The sequence below is a fragment of the Dermacentor albipictus genome, chromosome 3, assembly GCF_038994185.2.
Source record: "Dermacentor albipictus isolate Rhodes 1998 colony chromosome 3, USDA_Dalb.pri_finalv2, whole genome shotgun sequence".
In the NCBI taxonomy this organism is placed as follows: domain Eukaryota; kingdom Metazoa; phylum Arthropoda; class Arachnida; order Ixodida; family Ixodidae; genus Dermacentor; species Dermacentor albipictus.
Window position 1 is genome coordinate 153,132,166 of NC_091823.1, and position 14,597 is coordinate 153,146,762.

The window sequence follows — 14,597 nt, forward strand, 5'->3', positions numbered from 1 at the left end:
CTTGGCCAGATGATAAGATGGAAGGTGCGCAGACATATGCGCAAAGTGTGTCGCCACATCACCCTCCAACCCCCCCCCCCCCCCGGAGTGGAGGGCACTCAGGGCTTGAAAAAATCTGGGCAGCGTACGCGACGTCCGCTGCGCGTAGTGACGGAAGTAGGAGGCGATGTCGGCGGTCGTGGATGGACGTCTGTGGGTGTACTGGTATTCGCTGGTTCGGCGGAATCGGTGTAGGCCGGCTTCAGCCGGTCGATAGAGACGCGGATGGCGTTCCCTTTAATGCGCAGGGTGAAAGTTTTGTCGTCGCGACGGATAACTGGGTAGGGTCCTCTGTAAGGTGGCTGTAAAGGCCGGCGGACGGTGTCGTCGCGGAGAAAAGTGTGCGAGCACGTTGCCAGATCCTTGAAGACGAAGGGCGCGGTCTTACAGTGGTGAGCTGCAGGTGACGGGCGGAGGGTAGCGATAGTGCGTCGGAGCCGGGCGATGAAATCGGTGGGATCTGACGTCGCGGTGGTGGATGGCGGTGCAGCGAGAAATTCGCCTGGGAGGCGGAGAGGTTCCCCGTAGACGAGCTCTGCGGGTGTAGCCTGAATGTCGGGCTTGAAGGTGGCGCGAAGACCTAGGGTGACGGCTGGAATGGCTTCAGGCCAGGTTGAGTCCGGGTGGCACATGATGGCTGCTTTGAACTTTCGGTGGAAACGTTCGATCATCCCGTTGGCGCATGAGTGGTAGCTGGTGGTCCGCGAGCGTTCGAACCCGATGGTCAGCCCGAGCAGCCGGAAAAGGTGCGGTTCGAACTGTCGTCCTTGGTCGGTGGTGACGCGGCGAGGGGGCCCGAAGCGGGCAATCCAGCTGGCGAAGAAGGCCGAGGCGACGTCTTCCGCAGTGATTCCCTCGAGGGGCCATGCCTCTGGCCATCCGAGTGTACCGATCGATGGCGGTGAGGCAGTAGCGATAGCGTCCAGCTGGAGGCAAGGGCCCTATGATGTCAAGGTGGACGTGTTGAAACCGACCAGAGGTCTGGGGGAATGCGCCGAGTGGCGAAGTGACATGCCTGGTGACTTTAGCGCGCTGGCATTGAATGCAGGAGCGCGCCCAACGTGGGGCACGAAACCAGGTACGAGATGTGGGGATGTCGTGTCTAGCGAAGGACGAATCCCAACATGAAAACGTAACGCTTCTTTATTCGATGAACGATGGCAGCGGACGGGCATACCAACGCTACGTTCGTCACAGTAGCGGATGGTGGAAGGCAGCTTTTCTCAGCCAGGCAGCCTGTTTTTAAAGCCACCGTCGGTGACGCATACCTCGAGTGACATGGCGGTGGCACTATGCTTTATCGACCACGCAATCCAGCGTGCAGCTGTGGTATGCTTGGTCAGATGATAAGATGGAAGGTGCGCAGAAATATGCGCAGAGTGTGTCGCCACACGATGATAGTGTAGCGTATCAGCCGGACGCCAGGGTAGAACAGACAGTGTTTATTGATGCAGTGCCTTTTTATAGTGTGATGAACATGTGATCCGCCTACTGCTGCTTGCGTGGCTGATATGCGATTGTCATGAAAATGCAGTGTGACACGCGACATCAGTATACAACATTCCTTTCTCTAAGATTCATTACACAATTGCAAAATGTCTGGTTAGTCATCAATGCCATAACGTGTGACAGGCCGTCTAAAGCGTGTTAATCTTCACGGCTCGACCGGGTCTTGGGTAGCTTGGTCCGGACTTGTCCTTGTGGCTGCTTTCGTGCTGACCAGCAGCTGTTGTGGTTGTCTGGCTGTGGGAGGCAGGCTGACGTCTTAGTCTGCACGTGGGAGTGAATCGTCTTCCAGCCTCGTCCAGGCGCTTCTCAACTGGTTCCAGCGTCTGTGTTGGTACTCGCCGTTGTCCAGGTGGACAATGTACGACACCGGGCCTCGGACTGCCACAACCCTGGCCGCCTTCCAGCTTGGACCTGGACAAAAGCTTTTAGCATTGACCGCGTCACCGACGCGGAGCCTCTTAATCTCCGGTCGTTGTGGTTCACGCGCGCGTTGCCGGTCCGGATGAAGTCTGACCAAGGCTGTCCTCCGCTTCGTCCGCTCAATAATTCTGCCGGAGATTTTCCCGTGACCAAATGTAGCGTCGTGTGCTGTTTAAACAGGAACTAGCGGGATTATATGGCCCAGTGGAAAAAGCACGCACACCATTGCGCTTTAAAAGCGTTTGCAACTCCGAGCTAGTGAATGCTGTGCCGTTATCCGAAACGCTAACGCCTGGAACACTGTGTGTCGCAAAAATCTTCCTTAAGCCGGTGACAACAGCTGTAGCTTTCATGGACGACATTACTTTGACGTCAACCCAGCTGCTGCACGCGTCTACCACGATTAAGAATACTTCTCTATTAACTGGACCAGCGAAATCAGTGTGTAGGCGACTCCAAGGTTGATCTGGCTTGATCTAAAAATGCACTGGACCCTTGGGATTGTTTGCCGGTTACTCTGACATGGCTAACAGTGCCGTACAAACTTCAATTTCGTGATCCATTTTCGGCCACCACATGAGACCTCTAGGTGACGCTTTCATAGCACTCATCCCAGGGTGATTTCCATGCAGGAGTTGAAGCACACTTTCTCTTGCTGCGTTAGGAATTACAACGCGATTCCCCCGCAGTATGCAATCCCGATGCAACGACAACTCTGACTTCCTCACCTCGTAAGGCGCGAACTTGCTGTCTAGTTGTGTTGGCGGCCACCCCCCAAGAATGCAATCCCTTACCATGGATAAGACTTTGTCCTTCTTGATCAGCGCAGCGATGTCCACCGCCTGCAGCAGTGCGCACTCAACCGCTTCCAACAGGAGCAGGTCCCCGGGTGGCTGTGGCTCGTCTTCATCTCCCGGAGCTGGCAGAAAACTGAGTGCAGCGGCGTTGGAGTTTTCTTGGCCTCGCCTGTACTGAAGGCTGTAGTTGTGCGCAGACAAACAAATTCCAACTAAGCATTCTGGGCGACACAACTTCCGGCACCCTCTTGTCCGTGTTTAACAGGCCCAGTAGTGGCCTGTGGTCTGTTATGACCGTAAATTCTCGCCCAGCAAGGCACTGCTGGAACCATTTCACGCCAAAGACAACAGCCAAGCCCTCTTTATCAATCTGAGCATAGTTACGTTCACTGGCTCCAAGCGTCCGGGAAGCATAAGCTATGGGCTGTTCCTTCCCGTCAATCGTACGATGGACTAGCACTGCCCTCCCTCCCACAGGAGATGCATCCCAGCACAAAATTAAAGGACGCTTGGTGTCATAGGGCACAAGTACAGAGTCGGAGCTAAGCAATTTTTTCAGTCCCTCAAACGCACGTTGGTGCTCATGTGCCCTCATCCATTCGTGGTCATGGTCGAGCAGTCGATAGCGTGGTTCTGTCACTTCAGTCTGGCCCTTAAGGAAACTACTGTAAAAATTTAGTAACCCCAAGAAGGCTTGCAGCCCCTTTTTGCTAATGGGTGCGGGAGCTTTATGGATGGCGTCTGTCTTGCTTAGGCTCGGATGCATTTGCGTAGCGTCCATCCTGCGACCCGAGAATTCAATGCTCGGCTTGTTGAATTCGCACTTGTCCTTATTTACTCTTAACTGCACATTCTGCAGACGCGATAGCATGGTTTCTAATCTCTCGGCATGCTCTTCCGCGTTACGGCCGGAAATCAAGACATCATCAAGATAGGCTTTCACGCCGGGAATGCTTGCTAACAGCGGGTCGGTGACTCGTTGAAACACCCAAGGCGCCACCGAAATTCCCAACGGCAACTGTTTTACGTTGTACAGTCCCTTTATCGTGTTAACTCTGAGCACTTCAGCCGACTCGTTGTCGGGCGTAAGCTGTTGATAAGCTTGAGCTGGATCCAGCTTTGTAAAAAAAATTTCTTTACCCCAGAGCTGCGAGCATTTCAGCGGTAGTGAGCAAAGGATACCCGCTGACTTTAATGGCTTTGTTTACGGTGCTATGGTAGTCACCACACAGGCGTAACGTTCCGTCTTCTTTTTTTTCTTACCACTACCAGTGGCGTGGCCCAGTTGGAGTACGCGACGGGTTCCCATACACCTTCATGCACCAAGCGATCCACTTCCTTGCTGAGGTCGTCCTTGAGGGCCAGTGGAACTGGTCGACTTTTAAGAAACACTGGTTGGGCGTCGTCTTTCAGTTCGATGTGAACTGGTGGTCCGTTGAAGCCTTGAAGTTCCCTGCGAAACACCTCGGAAAATCGTGAGGGCACGTCTTCCGCGTTTACTTGCTCGATTCTCCGCAAGCAAATGCCTAAACCAGTATCGCCCAAACAGGCTGTCGCCTCGATTCTTTACTACAAACAAAGGCAGCTTTGCCTTCCTGCCCTTGAGTTCTACGAAGACGGTTGCTCAACCTAGCAGCAGTAACGCCTCCTTTGACCAGGCTACGAGAGTTGTTCCAGAAATTTGGAGTGCTATTTCACCCCGATTTCTCCCGATTACTCGAAATGTATCTTCACTCACAATCGAGCACAAGGCTCCGGATACAACCTCCATCGGGACTTCTTGTCCCTGTATCTGTAACCATAAACTTCTGTTCTTGCTCATTCACTTCGCAAAGTGAAAACAATGCACTCATTTCGTACACGGCCTTGCTCTTTTCAACTTTCCTCTTTAGCTCGGACGTCTTCCGGGCCGCTCTACTTTCATCTTTAGAACGACAAGCCCTCGCTATATGTCCAACCCTTGTGCATTTGAGGCATGCCGCTTTTCTGAAGCTGCATACATGCAGAGCGTGCTTACCGTTACACGGTAGCAACTGGATCCTTCTGTCGAGGCGTCTTGCTTCGTGCGGGTTGCTTGTATCATGCCCTGGCAGTCCTTCGTCTCGTCTCGGCCTTGCATGCGTATGTGTCGCTGTAAGCTTGACTGTCGCTTCTGCGGTCGCGGCCATGTCGTACGCAACGCTGAACGTAAGGTAAGGAACGTAAGCGACTTCTACGAGAAGTCGCTGTTGAACGGCTTCGTTCTGGAGGCCGCATACGAAACGATCTCGCATCATGATGTCCAATGGGAGCTGCTCGTTGCCAAAACCGCACTCTTCGGCTAGCTTCCGAAGCGCCGTGACGTAGTCTGCGAGCGATTCCTCGGCAGCCTGGTTCCTTTTGTAGAACAAAAACCTTGCGTACAGCTCTGAAGGCCTTGGATGCAGGTGCTTGCGAACCGCCGTCTTGATTTTCTCGTAGGTGGCTGCTGTCGGTCTCGCTGGCTTACCAGGGTTACGATGAGGCCGTACGCTTCTTCGCCGGCACAACTCAGCAGGACGGCTCTTTTCTGCTCTTCTTTCGCTATCTTGTTAGCTTCGCAGAAGATTTCTAGCCTCTAGACGTATTCGTCCCATGACGCGTTTGTGCCGAGACGATACTCGCCGATCCTGCCGACGGCCATCGCCACCGCTTCCTCGTCGCCAATTGTAGCATATCAGCCGCATGCCAGGGTGGAACAGAGAATGTTCATTGATGCAGTCCCCTTTTTATTGGGTGATGAACATGTGATCCGCCGACTGCTGCTTGCGTGGCTGATAAGCGATTGTCATGAAAATGCAGTGTGACACGCGATATCAGTATACAACATTCCGCTCCTTTCAACCTTCCACTTTTGCTCAGGCGTCTTCCGGGCCGCTCTATTTTCGTCTTTTGAACCACAAGCCCTCGCTATATGTCCAACCCTTGTGCATTTGAAGCATGCCGCTTTTCTGAAGCTGCATAAATGCGGAGCGTGCTTGCCGTTGCAACGGTAGCAACTGGATCGTATCAGCAGGACGCCAGGGTGGAACAGACAATGTTTATTGATGCAGTGCCCTTTTTATAGGGGGATGAACATGTGATCCGCCGACTGCTGCTTGCGTGGCTGATGAGCGATTGTCATGAAAATGCAGTGTGACACGCGATATCAGTATACAACATTCCGCTCCTTTCAACCTTCCACTTTTGCTCAGGCGTCTTCCGGGCCGCTCTATTTTCGTCTTTTTGAACCACAAGCCCTCGCTATATGTCCAACCCTTGTGCATTTGAAGCATGCCGCTTTTCTGAAGCTGCATAAATGCGGAGCGTGCTTGCCGTTGCAATGGTAGCAACTGGATCGTATCAGCAGGACGCCAGGGTGGAACAGACAATGTTTATTGATGCAGTGCCCTTTTTATAGGGGGATGGACATGTGATCCGCCGACTGCTGCTTGCGTGGCTGATAAGCGATTGTCATGAAAATGCAGTGTGACACGCGATATCAGTATACAACATTCCGCTCCTTTCAACCTTCCACTTTTGCTCAGGCGTCTTCCGGGCCGCTCTATTTTCGTCTTTTGAACCACAAGCCCTCGCTATATGTCCAACCCTTGTGCATTTGAAGCATGCCGCTTTTCTGAAGCTGCATAAATGCGGAGCGTGCTTGCCGTTGCAACGGTAGCAACTGGATCGTATCAGCAGGACGCCAGGGTGGAACAGACAATGTTTATTGATGCAGTGCCCTTTTTATAGGGGCATGAACATGTGATCCGCCGACTGCTGCTTGCGTGGCTGATAAGCGATTGTCATGAAAATGCAGTGTGACACGCGATATCAGTATACAACATTCCGCTCCTTTCAACCTTCCACTTTTGCTCAGGCGTCTTCCGGGCCGCTCTATTTTCGTCTTTTGAACCACAAGCCCTCGCTATATGTCCAACCCTTGTGCATTTGAAGCATGCCGCTTTTCTGAAGCTGCATAAATGCGGAGCGTGCTTGCCGTTGCAACGGTAGCAACTGGATCGTATCAGCAGGACGCCAGGGTGGAACAGACAATGTTTATTGATGCAGTGCCCTTTTTATAGGGGGATGGACATGTGATCCGCCGACTGCTGCTTGCGTGGCTGATAAGCGATTGTCATGAAAATGCAGTGTGACACGCGATATCAGTATACAACATTCCGCTCCTTTCAACCTTCCACTTTTGCTCAGGCGTCTTCCGGGCCGCTCTATTTTCGTCTTTTGAACCACAAGCCCTCGCTATATGTCCAACCCTTGTGCATTTGAAGCATGCCGCTTTTCTGAAGCTGCATAAATGCGGAGCGTGCTTGCCGTTGCAACGGTAGCAACTGGATCGTATCAGCAGGACGCCAGGGTGGAACAGACAATGTTTGTTGATGCAGTGCCCTTTTTATAGGGGGATGAACATGTGATCCGCCGACTGCTGCTTGCGTGGCTGATGAGCGATTGTCATGAAAATGCAGACACGCGACATCAGTATACAACAGACAGTTTCTGCACACAGAAACCACGGAACCCTGAATCCCAGCGATATACAGCTTCACTGTAAAATTCACCGACGCTTACGATACTCCCTGATGCAAAGTTCGAGCGCAGCTATACGTGCTTTCACTTCGCAATATCTTCGCTGGCCCGAGAAGCTTTCCCGCGTGGCACGTTGCGGACGGAGGAAATTGTGGTGCGCGTGCCTCGCTAATCCGGAGATCACGAGAGCCAGCACATGGGAGACGCGTGTGCGCGATTCACAGCAGCCGCCGCGGACAGACCTTCCATATGACGCGCGCTACACTATTCGTAGTCATTGTCACCGCACTACGCTTTTCTTCTCACGCTTTCGCCATATCCTCCTTCGCTTTCCGCATCATGGATCCGCTGCACCCTCCTCTCCGCTTTTCTCCTCGCATACGTCATCCTCTACTGAGCTGTGCGTTTGCTTTCATCTTACGCTGTTTGCTTTCATCTTAGTTACGACGCGGGGGCATGCCGACACTCGTTGCAGGAACGGCCGCCTGAGAGGAGCGTTCTAAAATTACTCACGGGAATGAACGGGACGCGGCACGCGAATCGCCCATACCATAAGGCGGTGGAGGAACACGTCAACACGTAAGTGTATATTCGAGTGGCTGGGAAAGCTGGGACTGCGATAAGGTTTTTATGAGCTTTTGAAATGGAGCATATATGAAACTTAGAATTACTGAAACCTGAGCAAGATGGAAGACATTTATTACGGAAACCTAAGCAAGATTGAAGACATTTATTAGTTTAGAGTGAATTTCCCTATGATAGCTGTGTCGAACTGGTGATAACACGCTTTGATTCCAATATCTTAGCAGCGGCTCCTCCACCACGATTCAGGGGTCTCATTAATTCATGTCCCTCGAGCAAATCATATTACATATTCCCAGAGGCAGTAAAGGAGACCACTGTCATTTTTTACCATAACCCAGTAAAACAATGAAATTTGATTTCCTTAAGTTATCGACAGATAAATTTGTCGATAGTCCGGTTTGCCTCTCAAAAATGCTTTACAGTGTTACCCTTCGAATAATACCGATATCCGTCAGATATATTGCTTTGTTTGTAGGCAGAAGCATGATGTGAAGGCTGTAAGCAGCTACATCCTACATATATTATCGTGAACGTTAAGTTAGCGTTTTTAGAGTTTTATTGAGTTGGGTTTTTTTTCGGCAAACTTGACACAATGGGGAGACGGTGCCTGAGAAGACATCTTGGTTCGCTTTGTCTTTTTCGTTAAGGCTAGTTAGTCGTCGAAGGAAGCAACGGCAGCTAGAACAGAAGAACCGGTATCACGTAATTTTATTGTGATCCATCAGTGCAGCAGGTGAGGAAGAACTATTATGCCCGACATGCTTAAAATTGTGGCTCACCTTATGTGTCACAATTCACTTCGCAATACTTTGATTCGAGCTGTTACACGCCGAGACGCTTACTGCGAAGAAACCCGTTTTTTTTATTTTTGTGGAGATGACGGCTCAGAATAGTGTTTCATCTCACGCGGAAATCGTAACGGGTGTTCCACAAGGATCAATAATTGGACGTCTTCCGTTTATAATATATAATAATGATCTGTGTGACATCCCCTAGTCTCCTGAATTAGTTATGCATGCAGATGATACTAACATATTCTTTAAAGCTGCTACTATAACTGAGTTCGAAATTAAAGTTAACAATTACCTGAAGCAACTCTCTTGCTGGTTACAACATAATAAGCTACAAATGAATTCATCCAAAACAAAATATATGACATTTGCTCCTACTAATAAACCACGTAACTGCAATGCGGCTATTTTTTTAAAGATAGGCTGGTAGAGCAGGTAAAATGTCAAAACTTTCTGGATGTGTGGTTCCAAGAAGATTTGGCCTGGAACATGCACGTTATTAGATTTCGAGTCGGGCCCGCAGGACGATCGGAGGAACTTTGGGCGGCAGGACTAGGCGAGCAGGATTTATTTACAGTATTTACATCTTAAACAAGTGATAAATTTACCTAGTCTAGCGTGAGTCCCAAATGGAGCCCGCAAGACGAAGCATACAGCAAACGAGCACACAGCTCACGAGCATGATCACGAGTACATTGACGAGCACAGAGCACAACGACAAGCACTCCTAGCAGCCGACAAAAACCGTTTTTAAACACTTCGTGTTCTCTAGATCCCTAGGTGAGGCAAAACGTTCGACGACATCGTAAACAAGCCGCCACTCTGTGGGATGGTTTACACACACACGTACGCACAGTTTTTACTGCCGATTAGCAGCGTCAAACGTCAACGCGGTCAACCCGCTGCTTGCCTATTATCTTGAGTCTTCAAAGAAGCGTTCGTTCCCCGAGCTGATCAGGCACCGTGGCCACCGGTTATCCTTTGTCCGGCGCCTCTAAATTCCAGAGCTGCCTTTCCCCTGAAGTCGCCACGTGCGTCAGCAGACTAGATCGGCGGTGGCGGGTACAGTAACAATAGTTGGTCCGCTGATCGCGTTTAGCCATAACGACGCCGAGGGGGTGATGAAGGGCACCTTGAGGTCCCCACGAAATGAGTCAGCGCAGCAATTGCGGTAGGCTTCCATGGTTCTCTTCGGAGAAGCTCGCAACGCTCTCAGCTGCAGCTGGCTGAGGAAATGTTCCACCTCGGCAGGCCATTCCTAACAACATCGACAAACTTGCTATCCAACTAAGCAGAACCGTTGGTTGCTTATACAGACTGAGTACTCTGGTTCCTCCATGGTTGAAATGTTTATTATACTAAGCACTCTTTTATTCTACATTGCCCACAGCATATTAATTTGGGGCACTACATCGCAAAAAATCATAACAAATTGATAGTGCTACAAAAACGATTCTTACGCGCATTCGAGGGATATTATGGGCCTGTGCAAAGCTTTAAGATCGCACTATTTCTCGTGAAAAATTCTATGTTAAGCGAACCATGTGCATTACTACAAGTTGCTCCATTACATTAAACAAAAGAAATCACAGTACATCTTGAATGTACCCACCAATCCGCATTACAGCCTTCGAAAACATAACATGAGAATACCGAAAATAAGAACCAATTACGGAAAACAACTAGTCAGTTACCAGTCATCTTCATTACTAAATCGCCTACGTGATCTTGATGAAATTATAGAATATTCGAATAAATCATTAAAATATATTCTCTTTATGAACAATATTGGGTTTGGCTGATTAGAGCCACAGTATAAATTGTTAGTCTTTATTTTTTTTGTTTTCTGGTTGTGGTTGGTCTGAAACAAACTGCATCGTACTTTGACTCTCCTGTGGGTTTCTCATATTTCTCGTATACATGTTTCGTTTCACGACAGTAATATTCTGTCTCGCGACTCTCCAGTTGATTTCAGTATGTATGTATCATACATGTTGTGGTGTATGGCCTGCGTGCCGAATTGTTGTGGGAGCAGAAGCCTCCGTCAGGCCACATGGCCTTTAGCTTCTGCTTCCTTTCTGTTGCAAACAGGAGAACTCATTCATTCATTGAATTGGTAATCTACATCTTCTTCGTTTCGTGATAGAGAATTGAAACAGCGGTATTTTTTGTACAAGGTTCATTATACTGCGGGATGTCGCATAAAGAAACCGCTTATATAGCGCGCGCGCTTTTCTTGACATGAACATATTTTTTTCTACATCGAATGTATCATCGTTTGCTTTAGTCATTTAATATTTCGCCGTGATTGTTGTGCTTACAACATGAGAGGGACATTTTCGTTCTCGAATACCTATTAGTGTGCCGAGCTACGATAATCCGTTCAATGATTTTGCTTTGCCGGCCCGTAAAACGCAGAACGACAGCAACAAGACAAATGCCCGCTGCATTCAATTCTAAATTCTACTTCATTGTGAGGCTGCCAACTTAATAATATGGTGCATCTCTCTGATCCTCTACATAGGGCTGCAAACATGTTTCATCATGCTGGAACTGAATGTGTGACTAAAAAATTTTAATTCAAATCGAGTAGATGTGTTTTAAAGAAACTGGCTGGGTTTTCCAGTGTTATATGTGCTCCTTATATTTTTGGTCGTTTAGACGAGGTTATGCTAGCTAACAAACAAATAAATAAGCCTGGTTAGGTCCACAAGCAGAAGATTCAACTTACCGAGTAGGGATTGACATCCACAGCACTTGTGACATTGTCGCATTTTTCGAATAGTCCCGCCTTAGAATCATTACGTGTCGTGAACCAGCGTGCCTTTAGGGTCACTGACACTGCATATACAAATTCCCTAGTTTCATTCGGTTTGCAATTTCCTAAATAGGTGCGCATTGTATCCAGGAAATCCACAGCCTCTTTCTATTAGAGAAAGCAAAGGGCAACAGGTAATTAGGGAAGCTTTTTAGACGCATAGATTTCCGCGCTGCAGCAACTGAAACAGCTTAGTTCTGCTGCTTTGATGTGCTCTATATAATGATACACTAGATTGAAATGGTAATACATGAAATCACAAAATAAATAGCGAATGTGTGCCTAAGGATACGGCCGCTACAGCGGTACGCACACGTATGAAATAAATGGAACAGCTGCTGCAAAAGCGGCACCAAGGAATTATGCCAACGAAACCAACGCTGGCGGCTAATTCTTCCTTTCGATTGATTTCTCGTTATTATTCTATATTAACACATCGTTATTATTTTATATGTCACATCTTGTATTCACTAATTGACTTGTATTCATTTCCCCTGTATTCAATAATTTTTACTTTAATAGGTGATATCCCCTGTACCCACCCCTCATGTAATCTTCCTTGTTGGACACTTATGGTGTAATAAATAAATAAATAAATAAATAAATAAATAAATAAATAAATAAATAAATGCCAGTGCGCTTACATGAAAGAACCACGCGAACGCGTCGAAACGCGTCGTGTTTCAGGCGCGCACCACAGCGGGGCCGCTTTTCCCATTTCCCGGTCGACACGCTGCACCTTGTGGGGGCGCTGTCGCGAACTCTGCGCATACCGAGCAGTGGCAGATACGCAGTGATCCTAAGCCGGTGTTAAGGAGAGCCTCAAAGAAAGAGTGGCACGCACTTTCTGACACACATCCAGTGGCAAGTGCCCAGTGCCTCGAGGGCACAAGGCATTTCGTGCCTAAGTTCGTGTCAAAAGCGGTTACTCAAGAGGTACGCACGCCGAGTGGAACATTACCACATGGAACACCAAAATTTTCGCCACAGTACTATGAGGATCGGCACACATTCTAACGCGTTTGCTTTCATAAACACTTTCCTCAGTTTCGCGCTGTTGGTGCTGTTCGTAGGTCCCCACCTTCGCAGTTCAACAGAGGGTGCTTCCATTGGTTCAAGCGCACGCGACGATGCCTGTGATTCCGCCAATCAAAGAGGACACGCTGTGGTGTTCCAGTTTTCAGCAACACCGCCAAATTGTATTGCCCCGTGCGCATCGCGGGTGGCGAAACGCATCAATCATGCCCGCTATTTCATCCACGTAATATGTTATTGTATTGTTGACCGCAATTACGCTCTCTTCAATTGGTCGTGATTGTGAAGCTCTTGTCATGCCGTCGTTGCCACCGCGTCGCCACGATGTCTCGCCGACGCACCGTCATCGTGATGTCGTAGTGGCGCGCGCTAGTATCGCCATATGTAATCGCGGCCATTCCAGCTCACTCATTCGAACCTTGTGGCGCCATCGTCATCAATTTAATTTTGCTGCTGCCATAGGCCGCCTTTATCAATCGGAAATTGCCATTCCATTATCGTCATGCAGCCTTCACACAGCCACAGACTGAGCCACCGTATGTTTAGGTTTAGGAAGCCGGCGAGAACTGGAGCATCAGAGGGGACCGTAGTACATTAAGCAACAATGCTACAAAACAGCATTTACAATAAAATGTCACGGATGACGCATTAACGCCACACACCCGAGTGAAAACGCCACTACTGCACAACAACTAACGTTTGAATATTCGCGTCCCACACTGGAAGCCATTATGTAAGTTCTATTAGAGTGGAATATTTTTCACATCGGCCCACGTTTTATGGGATAACTAGATAGCCGAAAGAGCTGATAATTTGAAGAATGCTGCTCACAATAAGACATCGTCCGCCCCAACACCACGTGAATCTTTCGTGCACCACTAATCAAATGAATAACCCCAGATGGCAGGATGATATTCCCCTGTGAATGTTGTTGGGGCTAAGTGTAATGTGACTGCCAATTGGCAAACCACACTTCCTTTGCGATCATTTGCCGACTTATGATTCTTGTAATAGCAAATTCCGGCTCGATTGAGGATCGGCTACTCTATGTAGCTAGGTTTCCTGGCTGAGTTGTTTGCTTACAATTGTTTCGGTTATCCCTAAGTCATATGTTATTGCATATTTCTTTCTCCAATATGCGCAGTTCCACAAACTTCAGCACACGTGTGAGCTGTTAAAGGTTCTTCCTTTCTAGGTTTATTTTATGCTATTGAGCTTGTACACAAAATTATCGGAATTAGCGGTGCTGGAATTCCCTAGATTGTTTCTGTATAACGACGCTGCTCTACAAACGATGTGATGCTTCAATGCGTTAGAAACAAATGCGTCCCACAGTCGTAAATTGATTTCTGTCACTTGCATGTACAGGCACATAAGAAAGGGCAGCAACCCAGTCTTCTTCCGATAAAATAGGCGACAAAGCCTTAAACACAAGAGACCTAAAACACCGGGAGGATCATTCACACAGACCGCTCAGTGCATTAAGTAGAAAGAAATATGTAGGATAACTACAATTCTGAACAACACAAGCAGGAGCTGCAGCTGCTGAGTGCAGAAGCAACAGTGCGACTGGTGACAGGGAGGTACGAAAACAAATGTCACTGATATCTGTATTACCCTAGTAAGACAAGCGCACTTTGGCCCATCGTGACGAGTGACGGTGATTTCAGCGATGAAGAGGCCTGGTATGGACAGCCCAGCCGGCGGACGAACGCTGCACAGCGCTGAAGGGTGAATCCAAGATTCTGGTTTTAATGCGTACCATTCTTTAACGAGTATCCCCGTCCCATCACGCCAAAAGAGTAATGCCTTGTATCTGTACAAAAATGTGCAAGCTGCAAAGTTAAGGCGTGTAATCGTTATGATAGTGTAAATGCAGATGATTGATAGCTGTATACGCGATATAAGCGAAAATTAAGCTTTTGATTTTTAAACAAAAGTTTGAAGACATACTAGTAACCTGTTGCGATGTGACCAAGTAGCGGCATACTTTACAACTTCAAACTTTCGTTTAAAAATCAAAGGCGATTTCAACTGTGACACGAAAAAACGTAATATATG

The 14,597-nt window shown here is 48.4% G+C and overlaps 1 protein-coding gene across 9 annotated transcripts in view; it reads right to left on the bottom strand.

Annotated features, from left to right (window-relative positions):
- Positions 1-14,597, bottom strand: part of LOC135920017 (uncharacterized) — a 278,410-nt gene that overhangs the window by 23,899 nt on the left and 239,914 nt on the right. For all 9 annotated transcript variants that reach the window (XM_070536189.1, XM_070536193.1, XM_070536187.1 and 6 more), the window contains one exon: positions 11,415-11,609. In XM_070536189.1, coding sequence (XP_070392290.1) covers positions 11,415-11,609 — 195 coding nt within the window. The remainder of the gene's footprint in view (positions 1-11,414; positions 11,610-14,597) is intronic.